The following is a 15,348-nucleotide window of genomic DNA, read 5'->3' on the forward strand; positions in this document are numbered from 1 at the left end:
GCCAAACCGTAGAATCCAACATTGCTACGTTCAACAATGACCAGAAGGGACTTTAAAATTTTAGTTCTGATGGTACATACTGTCGGCCCTCGGCATGCTTGCGTTCTGCCTCCACAGATTCAGCCAAACTTGGATGGAGAGTATTTGGAAAAAAAAAAAACAAAAAAACTGTGTCTGTACTGAACATGCACAGACTTCTTTTCTTGTCATTATTCCCTAAACAACAGTATAACAACTATTTACATAGCATTTACATTGCATTAGGTATTGCAACGATTCTAGAAACGATTTAAAGTATGCAGGAAAATGTGCATAGGTTATACGCAAATACTATGCCATTTTATATCAGGGACTTGAGCATCCACTAAGTTTTGTATCTCGAGGAGGTCCTGGAACGAATCTCCTGTGGCTACTGAGGAATGACCGCCAGATATTATGGGAACTCATGTAACATTGGATGCTAGAGACCAGGTACAGCTGGCCTGCGGTATAGACCAATCAACACTCATCACACACATAGTTATGCTGGATAATTAGTTACCTTGATGATAAATCTCATGGCCCTCCACATCTTTTATTGTAAGGAATTTTTGGCCATTCAATTGAAAAAAAAAACCATTTTTTCATTTTCCCAGTAAGAAGGAAAATGAAGATGCATTTTCTTTGGCCAAGTTAGTACCAAGCTGACATTCCCTTTGTCCCACCAGCCACGTACCTATTTGCCGTCTAGCCAGCTAGAAGTCAATCTATTCATTCACTTCCCACTGTCACTCCGGAAGGCGTGGAGGTGATTTACATAAATATGCACAACTCAGGCAGATATCTTTTCAATGATTATTTGCCTCCTCAATCACAATTTTTTGTGTTAAAATTTTAACTCACTGTAAGCCAGAGGTTTTTTTTTTTTTTTTTTATGAGTTCTGTTATATTGAGTGCTTAACCACAATTCCCCTTTGCACCACCCCTGCGACTCATGGGGGTTAGATAAGAAAGCTCAGGGGAGAAAAGGGGAGAATGAAAAATGGCCACAGTAACTGGGGAAGGGCCGTTAATCCTTACTATTGATGATAAGGAACTCTTTTAATATCTATCGCTCACCTCCAGCCGGATGACCCAGAAGTTGTGCCCTTCAGCTCAAGACCCAGCTAAGCTGTCAAAAATGTGATATGATATCTGCGCTTCAAATTGGTTTTTATTTTTAACACATTAAACTTAAAACTGGAGGTTGTTAAATTGTTCCAAGTATATAGAGATAGAAATCCAAAAGAGAAGAGGAGTTCAAAGTCACTGAACTTTAAATTGCCACCAGGAATAATCTGATTTTCTTTATCTTACCCTTTAGCTGTCCTTCCACCAGTTTCAGCTCCCAGTGTTAAAATTTCCCATGTGTTTCTTTATGAGACTGTATTATCCCCTAAAGCTACGATCACCCGCATTTCTAATAGTTCAGAGTGCTCGAGAATCAGTTAATGTTCCTCCCCACTGCCTCGGTGCCACCTGTCTTCACGTCATGTCTAGGACATGGTCACTCTGTTTAGTTGCTGCTATCTTCCCCCTATGCATTCTCAGGTCCCCAAATTCATAACACTCTCTATTTTATATTTTGGAACATCCTGCAAGCATCTCCGAGAAGAACGTGTTACTAAAGAGACCTCCACTGACAGAGTTCGGGTGAAGGGACTAACTATGTGGCTTTCAGACTGGTCTACACGGGGTTAGGACAGCACACACACTTGTGCCATAGCTACTTAGTCCAGAAACGGTGCATGACGTTCACTTCGGATCAGCACAGCAGTCTGTGAGGTTTGTGTGCAGACGATGAGCTAGAACGTTCTGTCCAGGCTCAGAGCTGCTCCCGGGAACACCTTCTCCCCACTTGACTGATACACGTTAGTACCGTAATTACTGGTGTGCTCTGACTCAGCTGTTTCCATACATTAAGGGCAACATGGCTCATCAGCTTGGGGCGTTTTAAAAATAGTAATGCCTGGCCCCGCCCCGAGATTCTGTTTAGGTTGCTCTGGGTAGAGCCTGGGCGTCATTATTTTCAAAAGCTCCCTTCTCCCCCTAGTTGATGCTAATGAATAGCTACTGTTGTGAACCTGTGCCTTACAGTTTCTTTGCACAGGTGGCAGTGAGCAGCTGGGGTACAAGAGTACATTTTTAAAGTGCTAAATCTCAGGAGGCCCTTCGGTCCCCATCCCCAACGCTGACTTCTGTAGGAGCAGAAGGTTGCAACCTCAGGTGAGAGGTTATAACACCCTAAGCCCTCATCACAGCCGATACTGACTAAGAGACTCAAGTTTCCATGCCTACAGCTTTGATAGGGAAGTTCCCAAACCTAGCAGGGCAGTTTCCCTGTTTCTACCTGTTAAATCTGATCCTGCCCAGTTTTGTGTGACGTAAACAGGAGGCAGGCAATGCATGTTCATTAAATTGCTTTTGCTAAGTGAATTATGCCGCTGAGGTTCGAAGATTTCAGTGATGCAACTACTTTTCTTCCCCCACTACTAACAACATGCTTTCATATCACACTACAGACTCTTGCAATCCCGTCTGTCTCCCCAGTTGTGAGGCAGGGATGATGGCTTGTCTATTGTTGCAACCGTGATACCCTGGCACAGTACCTGGTACACAGAGATGCCTAATAAGTGCTAATTGGAGTCAATGACTTAAAATGACAGCATTAATTATTGAAAAATGAAACGATAATCAATTTCAGCTTTTATACTAGCCTCTACAGTTCTTATACTCTATTGTTCTGTGACAAATAAAGATAATCAGAGCCTTATGATTTTTTTATTTTAGCTTACAGCCTCATCAGAACCATCTCCTGCTGTTGCTGTATCTGTCTTTTGTGACGCACGTGCAGTTGAGCTGAAGGTAGCATTAGTTTAGGCAAGATAGTACCTAACAACAACAAAAACGTGGCCTTTGGCTTGCCTGCTCTTTAAATGGTAATTTCTCTCAGCTGCCCATGTTTCAGTGCTCGCGATATAAAATTGCCTCCTCTTTAACCAATCTTAAAAATAATTTTGAAGCGTCATTATTTCAGCTGCATCTGGCCCCAACGTTGGTGCTGATTCAATCAGAGCACGTAGCTCATCCCTCCCTCTCTGCTGCTTCTTGCATCATGCAGCTCGGAAAACATAAGTACTTGCCCACAGCAAATGCACTCAGTTCTCCCCAAACACAAATCCTTGGGAGAAGCAGGGAAAAAGGACGAGAAAAAACAGCGTATCACATTTCTCATTTGATCTGCTCCGATTTCTTTCAGGGTTGGGTACAGCAGCCCACAGCAACTTCCAGAATGTGCCCATTATACCAAAGGGTCTGGTTTCTGAACGGGTCACCTTGTGGGAACATCCCTGGGCAGGGACCAGTGACCACCAGTCGGTACTCCAGGCAGCAGGCAGAGCACGTCAAGAGAGAACTTAGGGGTGATGGAATGTGTGTTCGCAGGCTCCGGCCGCCCCCTGACTACCAGAGAACATCCTGCCGCTGCTAGTTGAGCTGCTGAGTGCACCCCCACCCCCTGCTGAATCAGAGAAAGAATGGAGAAGGACATTCTCAGATGGAGGGGGAGGAAAAGGGATTAGGGAGAGAAGTTGGCTCAATCCATATAACAAAGAGCTTAGAAAGAAGGCGGGAGGGAAGAGCAAATATCTCAAGGGCTGCTCAAATGAAGGTTTAGAGGATTTGGTAATTTAGGGGGCTAAATATCAAACCCTCATTAATGTGTTTTAGGAGATGAGACTGCACAGGAAAGAGAATTTTGAGTTACTTACATTGTGGCCTCTGACCCCTGCTTCTGAAAAGACGATACCCTTAGAGACTAGCCTGCAATGGTGTGCAGGGTGACACCATTAGGGAATAACCACTGCTGTGACAGTGAGTTCAGCGTTGATCTTCCTAGTGACAATTCTGTTTCCAAAGTGAGTTTTGAAAGTTTTGTTTTCTATCCTTAGAAGTTAGATTCAACACATCTTTTCTTATGATAAGGGACATCTCTAACTCAGACAAAAGCCTCAGTCAATAATTAACCTTGAAAATGAATAATGGCTGTTTATTTCCCATAGGGATATTAGTTGGAACCCAAAATCATCACTGGGACACTGTTGGTCAGTGTATGGTCATTGGCTTTTTTTCTCCCTGTTTTTTTAAATAGCTCTGCAACTTCCTTAATCTGGTAAGATTTATTTGGCCTCTAAACAAGGATTTCTCAGCGGGTCTACAGAGACTATTTGGTGCTGAAGTAACAAATACAAGTTTTTCGCCTCGCTGTCCTTGAAGGCTCTGCAGCCCATAAAGCTTGTCAATTCTAATTTTCTTTGAGTGACTTGAGACCTAAAGAAAAATGTGGCAAAAATCCGTTGGGCTTTTAGCAACCCAAGCTCACCCATGCATCAGAACACTTAGGGCTTGACACTTACATTCACAAGCAAGACTTCTTCATCAGAGACCTACTTTTCAAATGAAAGTCAAAACGTGAACTGTTGCCATCCTCTGAAAAAGGTAACCAGCTAAGACATTAACGTTCACGTGTCAAAACCTTGATTGCTCCAAATTATGCCACTTTTTCAGTCACTTTTAAGTGGAATAAGCCTATTAATTTAATCACATTAAGCAGAGAAAGAAAAGATCCCAAATTAGTGGTAGCTCTATGCACATCCTCTTTATTTCAATAAAAGGAATTAAATAGAAAAAATGGAAGTATTCTGATGTGCAGTCTGCCTGACTGAAGACCAAACTTAACAATGGAACCTTCAGCTCCGCTTTGCTGTAATAAAAGAAACTTCCATCTATTTTTAAGGTAAACTGTTAAAGATTCATTAAAACTAATTCCATCAACAATTCCAAAAGCTATTAGACTTAAATATTTAAACTAAATTTTAAGGGCCAAAAGGGAGTATTTGCAGTTTAATGTAGAAATAAATACCACCTGACATACCCGTTGCTTTCATTAGTTTGTTTCAGCTCTGTTGTTTCTAATGAAATTTAATTAAATTGATTTGGATACTTAAAGGTACAGTATATATAAGGATAATGATCTTGTGCAATACTATCTTTTAAGAGCAAATACTGCATAAATCCATTTTAGAAATTCAATTTACTGCCATTGGCCTAATTCTAAAGAGCCAATATCACCAAGATTTGGCAAGTGGGAAAGTTGATGATTTAGCTGAAGAAAGTGTGCCATTGTTAACTGCCAGGAGTTAACTGGTACCAGTGGAATGCAGAAAACAAAAATAAAGAAACAAAAACATTCAGGAAGTTGAAATAAGACTAAATTAGTCCCCTTATTTCCCTGGTTTTACTTTTAAGGCTTAAAACGAAGATCTGACTTAGATGAGCTTTAACAATGTCCTCCTTTGTGTTCCAATTAGTACAGCAAAGTTAAATTCGGGAGAAAACTCAATAGTGTAGTCTTCAGATTTACAAATACGAATGTCTAGCATCTCACTCTTCCTTTGATTGTTGCTAATGGAATGGTGTTTGTTTTGTTGTTGTTGCTGTTTTAAGAGACAGTCTTGCTCTGTCCCCCAGGCTGTAGTGCTGGGGTGTCATCACAGCTCACTGCAGCCTCAACCTCCTGGGATTAAGCAATCATCCTGTCTCAACCTCCTCAAGTGCTGGATTGCAGGTGTGAGCTACCATGCCCAGTGCTAATGTCCTTAATATTATTCATGCTACACAACATATTCTGAAAACTTACAGCTCTTCTTTTCCCACTGAACTGGCCTCCCTGCATAGGACTAAGGAGTCACGGATTGGGACAGTTTTCAAAGTTGAAGCCAATTGGTAATTACTGTAGAAGCACTTTTAATGAGATGACAGCACTGTGGGATCTCTTGAGAATGTGGCTTTTATAAAAACTGGGCACAGTTACTCAAAAGGACTACGGGTGTTGATTCGTACGTAACAGGAATGTCCAAGGGCATAAACATCTCAGTAGCCTTTTTTTTTATTTTTCATTTTTGCACCTGCTAATAGAAGCTGCTTTTCATTGAGGCCCCTAGGCAGGGAGATTTGGCCACTTCACTGAGAGCAGAAAGCATTTTACAAGAGCATGTGTCCAAAAGAAAAAGGCATGCCCTCCCCAGTTCTTTTCTCTTCCAATTGTCCGGAATGTGGACAGAGGGAGAGCCAGTGTGGATCCTGCAAAAGAGGGCAGCCCTGCAGAGATAGAGCATCCCGCTGGGAGGGGCGAGGCCCTAACTCGGGAGGTGCTGGATCAGACTTCGACTAGTCTGAGAGGGCATGGGAAGCTGAACAGTGGCGCCTCCAAAGATGTCACCATCTTAATCCTCAGAACCTCCGAATATGCAAACCTAAATGGCCGAGGGTGAGGGGGATGGGCTTTACAGATATGATTAAGTTAAAGATCTTAAAATATAGAGGTCATACTGAATGTCTAGGTGTAATCGCAAGGATTGTTCCTTGCAAGACGGACACAGGGGCTCACAATGAGAGAAGCAGAGAAAGAGATTTAAAGATGCTACAGCTGCTGGCTTTGAACACTGAGGGGGAGGCCGCCAGCCAAGGAATGTAGGCAACTTCTAGATCTGGAAAGGCAAGGAAAAAGGTGCTACAGAGAGCACCTGGGGGGAGTGCATCCTTGCCAACGCTTCGGTTTCAGTGCCCAGTGAAACCTACTTTGGACGTTTGACCTCTAGAACTAGAAGATCATGAATTTGTGGTGTTTTTTAAGCCAGTTTGTTTTTTAAGCCAATTTGTTAGCACTGCAATAAGAATCTAACATAGAGGGTGATGAATTTCTAATTTTCTTTAAGCCATGATTATTTTTGGCTTATTAGACACAATTTATTAGAATTCTGGAAAACTCACAGATGATTAAATATCTAAGATAAGGTATTGTGACAGGTTGTTAACGTGGCTTTCCCTGTGGTCTCTGTTTTGGCCAAGGTCCCAAGCAAGGCAGAAATAATAAGTGCCCCACTGCCCCAAATTCTTGAAGTATTCAGAGTTGCATAAAACTATGTAAAGAGGTTGCCCATGAGCTCCCTGAACTTTGGGGGTTGCATCAGATGGGACATCAGATGGATGATACTCTGATTCTGTGCCAGCGCTGAAGTGACCATGGAGCTCGTGGAGCTTAAGTTTCAGGCCCTTTACATAACTTTACATTCACAGAGTGTAAGCTTATTAAACAGGACGTCCAAAACTACGTAAGCCACAGGGGCACGGAATCCACATCCACCCTGGTCTGTATGCAGTGGGGCAGGGGAAGTCTGGGCCTGTGGAGGGCTCTGAGCAGCTGGCTGAGGAGGCCAGGTCCAGGCTGGGCGGCCACCGCGGGGGAGGCTGTGGATGGGGGGTGGTGCCTCTGAGCAGGTCCCCATGAGAGAAGCAGCTGGCATGTGGACGTGTCCCACAGGTGGAGTGCACCACGGCCAGGGCACAGTCGTGATGGGGCTCTGCTCTCCTCTCCTCCGTCCCCCGTTCCCCCAGCTCAACCTGGCTGGGGGTCGCTGGGGTGGGGGCAGGCACAGCTTATGAGAGCAAGAGGGGATGGAGCTAGGCAGAGAGAAGAAACTGATCACGCTCTCTCTCAGGAGAACTAAGGTTCTCAGTCATAACATCACCCAGTCCACTGGCAGCACCAAAACAGGAGGGGGCCACTTTGAGATAATTGCCCCAAGCAAGCAGCAAGTACAGGTGGAGATGGACACAAACTCACTGAGCTTTCCAGTTCCTGACCCTGTCTTTTTATTTCTGCCTTTCTTCTCTGGAGGACTTTTGTAGGTTTTGATTTAAAACGTTCCCGGCGAAGCCTTGTGAAAGGCTGGAATTACAGAGGAAGTGTTTAGTTTGGGGGCTGCGAGGTGGGATCCCCTGGCGTGGGGCTCCCTCCCAGCCATAGCTATCACTTAGTCACTCCTCGTTTAGCAACGGCATGCGCATCGATTTCCACTTTTGCACAATTGATTTTTGCTTCTGTTCCCATTTGTGCCTTTGTTTTTGGACAGATATCATATGATGAGTGTCTGAGAATTGTCTCAGAGAGGTCAGGGGACGTCGTGAAGAAGGACCTTCCACGTCGATACCAAACATCAACGCGTAAACGCCCAGATTTATGGAGGAGACGGAATCATAGCTGAGTTTAACCTCTGCCTTCTGTCTCTTCCCTAATGTGCCACTGAGTGATGTAGAAAGGAAAGAACTTGAGGAGCCACATTTGTAAACCCTGAGGACACTAGCCTCAGGGTTGTTTTAGAATCTGGCCAGAAGTCCTTATGTTCTTCCAATAATCTCTTGGGTGAAGAATTTTCCAGCACAGTAGAAAGATTAATAAACTCCTGGTAAGCAATTTTCTTAGTGAAATGACAGCTCTCCATTTAGTAGTTTAATATATTTCTATAGAGGATTTGCTGCTTTTCCATCACTCTCTTAGATACCCAGAAAGTAAAATCTACTAATTCTCAGAAACGGCAACCTACTAAAGGAAATATTAAAGTATGCCTTGCTCTTCTTACTGCAAAGCTTAAAGATCGAAATTTTGAATTTTGACCATGCCCTGTTTTTCCTTGACAACAGTCCAAGATGTCTTTCTATTCTCGCTGGAAACCTAGTGTTGTTTCTCAGATGTCCAGCAGGTGAGGGTGACGAAGCGACGCTAAACCCCAGCCCACTGCTCCGGTTTGCAGGCCCGGGGCTCCCAGCTCGTCCGTGTGCAGCAGCCAGTCTCCCACGAGCCATGAAAGATGACCCGAGGGCTGCGTTCACTCATTCATCCACCGTGGTTTGGACATTTGAGGAAATCTACAGGCATCCCCTTACCTATCTATAATTACTTATTGATTTCTTGTTTTGTGAGTGCCACGGTGGCAGGAGCCAATGAAACGAATACAAGAGCGCTGAGAAAAGAGAGCCCTGTGTGCAACGGGCCGTGAAGGGCATGACTCCGCTCCCATCGTGGCTCATTATTCGCCGGCTGAGTGGCATGTGCAACCCAAGAGTCTATTTTCCCTGACAGTAAGAGGAAGGACATTGAAAGATTAGTTTCATGTTTTGTTTCTTGCATCGAAATGGCCATAGCGATACAGTATCTCTATTTGGAGAAACCTGACCTTATGCAGGCGGTTTCAAGCACAGGCATTGTGGCATTCTTTGAGACGTCAGCTCATTGTGCAAGATATGGATATTTTATGTGCGGTCGGGGGGTGGGGTCACAGCCATACAAACACCAGGCCATGAATATTAGTGGAGAAGAAGCAGTCTGGTCTCTAACCCCACTGATTGTCAATAAGGGTTTGATTCTGACACTTGATCTGTCTTTGATTTGATCCCCGCATTTATAAACTAAGGATTTTTATTCACTTATAAAGACATTGAGTTGATGCTGATCTCTCTGAAGCACTTTGAGTTCCTTAGAGCAAAATAATGAGCTTCAGTACCATACGCTAGACACATAGATGACACTGTCATCTATCACCTCAAAACAGGGACTGGACAGGTGTCCAGGAACTGGAGGAGACAGAGTAGGGAAACCGAGGGGGAAGGAGCTATACAGATGTAGGGGAAAGTGAACAGTGATAATGACAATGCCAAAATAAAACCCTCGCTCCAAACCTTCAACTGCCTGTGGACAGGCTGGCAGAGACAGCGTTTGTCAGCCAAACAGCATAACACGTGTTTTAGAACGCACAGCAGCAGCCCTCATTGGTATGTTACTCTTCAGTCTATAAAGCACTCTGAAGATGGCTGTTCCACTTGGGTAATCCAGCAGGGAAGGTGTCATGGCTTTGACTTCATGGATTTGAGAAAACCGAGGGATAGAGTGGGGTTGAGGGAGAGGATGCCCATATCTCCACGAAAGGCCATGAGATTCTTTGATGCAAGGGTTGAGGAAAGTTACAGACTTGGCTACACAAAGTGGAAGGAAGACATCATGGAGGCCCAGGCCCCCAAACCTCCAGGGACCCAAGGCCACGTCCAGCTGCCTAGGAGAACATTCTGCCAGGTACGAGAACTGCCATAGACTATTTTAAGAGGTCATTTACTTTCCTGGGGACTCTGCATCAGGAATGACTGCTCACCGGGTGCAGATAACTGGATACCAAGCGACCCCAGCACATCTCTGACACTGGCTGTGATGCCCGGAGAATCGAGGTCTGCTCACTGGGCCCATCTCTCAGAAGCAGTGGGCCACAGGGATGCCAGAGTCAACTCTTACACTGATGGGCAGAGGGTCTCAGGTAGCCTGCCCAAGGTCATGCTGCTAGTGTGTGGCAGGGCTGTGCCTTGGGCCTCTGGCCATCCGCTCTTTGCATTTCACCAATAGTATGACAAGCCTTCCAGGCACCAGTTGTATCTCAAGTTTTATTAGTAGAAATTGAATGCCCAGTATAAGAAAAGCATAGTTTCATTCTCTTCTCTGCTTCAAATAAACCGGGAGGAACACATTCATCTGCTATATTGCAGAAAGGATACTGGCTGGGCACAGTGACTCAAGCCTATAATCCTAGCACTTTGGGAGGTGCAGGCAGGAGGATCGCTTGAGGGCAGGAGTGAAACACCAGCCTAAGCAAGAGTGAGACCTTGTATCTACAAAAAAAGGGAAAAATTAGCCAGGTATGGCGATGAGCACCTGTAGTCCCAGCTACTTGGGGGGCTGAGGCAGAAGGATCACTCAAGCCCAGGAGTTGGAAGTTACAGTGAGCTATGATGACATCACTGCACTCTAGCCTGGGTGACAGAGTAAGACCCTGTTTCAAAAAAAAAAAAAAAAAAAAAGGATACTGACACACTTGGATATTGAAAAAAGTAATAGCAGTGGCGAAGTCTGTGGAGACACTGATATATGAGAATTTAGCACGCGATGGGACTCGAAACGTGCCACCCCAAAATATGGCACCTTGGCATCAGGGAAAACAACAGAACCAGGAAGGTCTCTTTCACTTTCCCTTCACTCTTCTCTCCTGAAGCAGGTCCTAAAACCCTCATTGGAGAGGTGCCCTTCCCATACCTGAAGGAAAGGACATGTCTGTCTCTGAAGACACGGGGGCACCAACATGAATCAGGAAGCAGGCCTTGCTAAGTCCCCCCAGTTTACTACCATTAGATCATGCCCTTTTGCCCTCCAATCTCGTTTCTCCATGCCTGTGCACTGTTCGTCAAACCCAAGCATAACAATACACAAGTTTACCTGTTTCTCTGGGTCTTCATTTCATCATGGAGGCTTCTCATGTCACACAAAACTTAATTTCGTATGTTTTTCCCTTGTTAATCTGTTTTTTTTTTTTTTTTTTTTTGTCACAGAGCTTCAGCTATGAGGCTAGCGAGGGGTGAGAGAAGATATTCTTTTCCCTCCCTTACATGTGTTCGGCCTGGAGCACGGATGGCCTCCAGGAGCCAGGCGGCTAGTGTCCAAACCAGTAAGGCTAGCACAGGGAAGAGAAATCAGACTTTTGCATCTGGCTTTGGAGGGCAGAAGTTGCAGACAAAGACATTTTTCCTTAATATAAGTAAGAAGTTCCAGATAATCACAGCCACTCCAAAATGGAATAATATGCCTCATTAGGTCATGATTGCATCTGACATTGAAGATATCTGAAGAGAAGGAGACGGCTGCTGGAGTGATACTGCCTGTCTTCCCCCCACCACCAACTTTTAGCAGGGCTCGTGCTGCCCGCTTTTCCTACCCTCTCTCGCCGGTGGCTGCAGTGATGGGGCAGAGTTCTCGCAGGGGTCTGGCAGCTTCTGTATCTCCCATCCTCCCTTTCCCCCGTTCTCCCCCTACGGGATGGGATGAGACGGGGCAGAGCCAGGGAGCTTTGCCCACGCAGGCAAAGCGGAGCAACACGACGGGCCCAGGTTCACCGGCTGGCCCTGGGCCACCTGCCTGCCCAGGTGCAGCCTCCTGAGAGGGGAGACCCCTGGCTAGTTGGAGCTTCAGTAGTTTTGAGTCTCTCTGTCAGACAGACTTAGCCTGTGTCCCAACCAACGAAACTATTTCTCAGGGATGTTGTACAGATTATTAAGCTGTCATATAAGGATTTGTACATGATAATTTCTATAATCTTTAAATTCTATTCCCCCTACTCTCATTTATCTCCTTTCTTCCAAAACAAGATGTCCCAACAGTCCTCACTATGGTCAAACATAAGTGCCCCGTTATGATAGTGACCTCATTTTTTTTAAAGCCCCAAGGTTCAAAAAATGTCAAGAACTTTCCATCTCTTGCTTCTCTAATACCCCCATACCCAGTCTCTTCCTAAGGTTCATCTCTTTTCCCTTTACAAACTATCCTCTGCAATGATACAAATGATAATGTAATTTAAAAATTCTATTTGTGGTTATCTAAACTTAAATGCATTATTTAGCCTGCATGTGATAACATTCCTCTGCAATTGTTGATGTTCCCTTAGGGGGAAAAAACCCAGAAGAGCAGATCTCATGAAAGTTGAAGATTCAGATAACACAAATAAGTTTTGGCTCTAAATGTATGTATCAGGAATCGAACACAGTTTTGTAGCATTCAACACAGCCACCCAGAAGAATATTCTGAGTGACTGAACATGTCTCTCCAACTAACATAAAGCAGGTGAGCTAATGAAGCAAGACCCTGGTCCCTGTGCCTGGGTTCCTGGAGAAAATGAGCCAGCGACAGACAGAGCTGAATTCTGCCGCATAGACATAACGTGCTGCTCTCATCCCAATTTCCAACTCTCCTCTCCTAGTCCCCCTCTTACCCATGATGCCCTTGCCCCTTACCTCCTAATGATGCAAACTCAATAAATTCCTCAAGATTTGGGCCTGCAATTTTCTTTCCCTTGATTAATGCTTTAAAATCTGCAGTCCATAATTTGGAACCTAATGAAGTTTCCAATAACAGTTTCATATTTCGTCTTTACCCTCAGTAGCTCCTTCCCATAGCTTATGCTTTCCTTACGATTCTTCCTACACTAAGCCTACACTAGGTGTTCAATAAATAGATCTGAAAATTGGATAGTTGAAAGATATGGATCAGACTTTTTTTCAGTGATATGTAAATTATCAGCTAAGAACAAAATGGAAACCTATTTCCCCACTGATTAAAAACAATTAATAAGGATGAATGAGTTTGGTTTTCTCATAAAAGGACTTTTCAAATGAGAAGCTTTTTTGAATTTCTTAGCTTTGCTATGAGCAGTGCTTATGACATTGGGCACAAAGGTCCTCCTTTCATTTCACAACTGCATAATTTGGAAATTATTAAGAATAGCTCTTTCTCAATATTTTTAAATCATGGGTCAACTAAAAACATCACCATCAATTTGTTCAGCCCTCCTTCGCAAATCTCTTCACATGAAACACGTTTTAAACTATCTTTAGCTCTCAAATTTTAGCTTCATTAAATTTCTGTCAACACATTCTTTTTTTTTTTTTTATGGCAATAGAAAGACAATTACATTATTTTAATCTTCTGGCCAAACTGGTAAAAAACTAAGATGGGAAACTCATACCGCTATTCAACAAATAACTTGTAGCATTTCTAAAAACTGTTGCCCTTCAATGCACGTAAGTGTGAGAAGGTGTATTTCAGCAAAGAGGAAACGCTCAGGATCCGAGCAGAAGGGGGTTTATGTCAGGCAGTAATATTTCATTGAGCTTATGGAGCTGCCGATTCAGACGACCAGCTCCTTCCTAATTTATAGCGCGTTCTTCAAGTCCGGCTGCCTGTTTAGCCACAAGAACCTTTGCTGGGAGAGATTTCCTGTGGCTCTTGAAGGAGCCCGGAAAAGAACTACGCAGGGATGCTGGGGTCTGGATTTCAAGCAAACCAGAATGGAACCCAAAGCATTTCAGATGAAGGGCTCATCCTGACAGGTAAAATGCTCAGGACAACATTTCACTAATCTACAACACTCTTCTAACACTTAATTTTGCATTCTCTGTTTCAACTTAAACATACTTCCTGTTAGAAGAACAGGAACATTTTGAAAGAGAAATATATAGGCTAAACTTTATAAACTTAGAAGTGCAAAGTAGTGAATACTTAAGGGAAGTAGGAAGGCCTTGGGGGGAATCTAGAAATAGATTACAACTTAGCAGAGACAGTTATTAAATATTTACTTTTCCCCATTAGCTTAGAAAAAGGCAAACTTTCCCTCTGGCAAGATGAGTCTCATTCCCTATGAGAGCGGTGGCCCCAAGTTTCTGCAGAACGAGCTGGTACCCGCCGGGCTGGTCAAATGGGGACAGAGGCAGCGATGGCCTCGGCTCTCCCCAACTCCCTGCAATGAGGTGCTCGGAGCTGCGCGTGATGGGAGCCCGGGCATCTTCCCCAGTCCTGGTTGGGCTGTCCGAACCCCTGCGCTGAGACCAGCGCCTGGCTACTCGAGTTCCTGTGATGTTCTCCGCCCTTACTTACTAACTCGAGTTTAAACCACCCACACTTGCTGGTCTGATAACAACAAAACAACTTCTGGGAAGTGTTATTCAAACACTCTCCTCTCCTAACCAAAAAGAGAAAAGTTATGTATCCTTCATTTAGCAGCACTTGGAAATGAGGTGCAGAATCAAAATTTCTACATGTGATATATTTCTCTTAAGGTAGTTTCGAAACACACTTTGGGGGTAAACATTCCTTTGAAATGTGTATGCTGTAAGGTCCTGCCTGCCTTGGGGGGAGCGTGCAGAACGAATGTTGAGCCTCTTCATGACCTGCGGTTGTCACTGGGCACATCATCTCTGCCCCCTGGGCAGTCACTCGGTGAGGTTCTCAGGAGCATAGGAACACGGGTCAGTCTGTCGGGTCTTCAACATTCCCAGGCTACAATAGTTCCTGACTTCCTGAATTGTTTTTATATATATTTTTATGGTCTCAAATTACATTTTTTTTCAAAATACCTCTGTTCACTATGTTTTTAGTCTATTGTAGAATACAAAAGCTCAGGAAAACAGGCTTATTTTGTTTTCTATAAGATGCTTTAGGGTAAGACCCGCTGAGCATGGGTCTGTCGAGTGCCGAGAGTTCATGGATCTTAGCATATGCTCAGAGCACACACAGCCTCTTCTCTTGCATCTTCACCGATTCTCTTTGCAGGTGTGTTTCCATGACTGAGGCTGTTGGACAAGTGACCCCTGTCACTGCGATGCCACTCATATGGCCACACACTGTGTTTGGACTCAGGGGCTGTGCATAGCTCACGGCAAGGAGGTAAAGCAAACCTCACCTTTTTGTACAGACTCCTCAGATCTCGATACTGCCACATGCTGTTCAGGACCTGAGATGCAGCCTTGACCACTTTGGGAGAGTGTCTGGAAAAGAAAAGACGGGAAATGCAAGATGTGAGTGGGACAGCTGAGCTTCAGATTGACGGAGGCTTGTCAGGAAAGAGG

General features: G+C 44.3%; 1 protein-coding gene across 3 annotated transcripts in view; it reads right to left on the reverse strand.

The window, feature by feature from the left end:
• The window catches only part of CTNND2 (catenin delta 2), an 862,752-nt gene that overhangs the window by 27,749 nt on the left and 819,655 nt on the right, over positions 1-15,348 (reverse strand). For all 3 annotated transcript variants that reach the window (XM_076007934.1, XM_076007935.1, XM_012790278.3), the window contains one exon: positions 15,183-15,267. In XM_076007934.1, the coding sequence (XP_075864049.1) occupies positions 15,183-15,267 (85 nt within the window). The remainder of the gene's footprint in view (positions 1-15,182; positions 15,268-15,348) is intronic.

This window comes from Microcebus murinus, chromosome 11 (genome assembly GCF_040939455.1).
Source record: "Microcebus murinus isolate Inina chromosome 11, M.murinus_Inina_mat1.0, whole genome shotgun sequence".
Lineage (NCBI taxonomy): Eukaryota > Metazoa > Chordata > Mammalia > Primates > Cheirogaleidae > Microcebus > Microcebus murinus.